The sequence below is a fragment of the Pygoscelis adeliae genome, unplaced genomic scaffold, assembly GCF_000699105.1.
Source record: "Pygoscelis adeliae isolate BGI_AS28 unplaced genomic scaffold, ASM69910v1 Scaffold34, whole genome shotgun sequence".
Taxonomy (NCBI): Eukaryota; Metazoa; Chordata; class Aves; order Sphenisciformes; family Spheniscidae; genus Pygoscelis; species Pygoscelis adeliae.
The window spans coordinates 1,757,486-1,758,280 of NW_008824658.1; the positions used below are offsets into that span (position 1 = coordinate 1,757,486).

General features: G+C 58.1%; 1 protein-coding gene across 1 annotated transcript in view; it reads left to right on the forward strand.

Annotated features, from left to right (window-relative positions):
* The window catches only part of ANXA6 (annexin A6), a 14,292-nt gene that overhangs the window by 2,807 nt on the left and 10,690 nt on the right, over window positions 1–795 (forward strand). The window contains exons 2-3 of the mRNA XM_009322635.1: window positions 367–451; window positions 748–795. The exon at window positions 748–795 is cut by the window's right edge and continues 33 nt beyond it. Of these exons, the coding sequence (XP_009320910.1) occupies window positions 367–451; window positions 748–795 (133 nt within the window). The remainder of the gene's footprint in view (window positions 1–366; window positions 452–747) is intronic.

A 795-nucleotide genomic window follows, 5' to 3' on the forward strand; every position in this document is an offset into this window, starting at 1 on the left:
GCAAATGTGCTCAAGAAACCCCTCTTCAAACCACCAGCTCTTGCTGGCGTGGCAGGGAGGGGCTTATCCAGCTTAAACATGGAGCACAAGCAGCAAACAGAGAGCAATGCCAGTGAGATACGAGAGGGAAGGCTGTGTGCTCCAGTGACCTGGCACGCAAACAATTTGCACAGCGCGGAGAGCAAACAGGAAAGGAAACCACTGAGGAGAAGAACTGGTGTTTATGTTTGAGGCTGAGCTTTGTCTTCAGGCAGCCCGAGCGGGAGTGGATCTCACCCCAGTCCTGCTCAGCTTCAACTTCTCCTTCGCCCCATCCCACCGGGGGCTGCTTCTTCCCCTTTCACCTTCTCACCTCCTTTCCCCTAGGTCTACAGGGGGTCAGTGAAGGATTTCCCAGGCTTTGATGCCAGCCAGGACGCAGAGGCCTTGTACAATGCCATGAAGGGATTTGGTACGGACGCTTCTCCGGACTGTCACCCCAGGGCCACCCTGATGCCCGCTATTCCTTCTGTTGACCCTTGCATGGCTGGACATCCTGCATCACCTCCCCCCGCAGCTGCCTGTCTGCTTTAGCAGCGTGCCAGGACCTCTCCTGCCTCCCCTTTCCTCCCTGGAGCCAGCTCGGCTCTGCTTCTCCTCCTGGCCCCAAGTCGTGCTTTGGGCACGGCAGGATGGCTATGATGAGCCCAGCCATGAAGGGTGAGACCCAGCCATGGGGCTAAATGTGACTCCCAGCTCTCCCCGCAGGCAGCGACAAGGAGGCCATCCTCGACCTCATCACGTCCCGAAGCAACA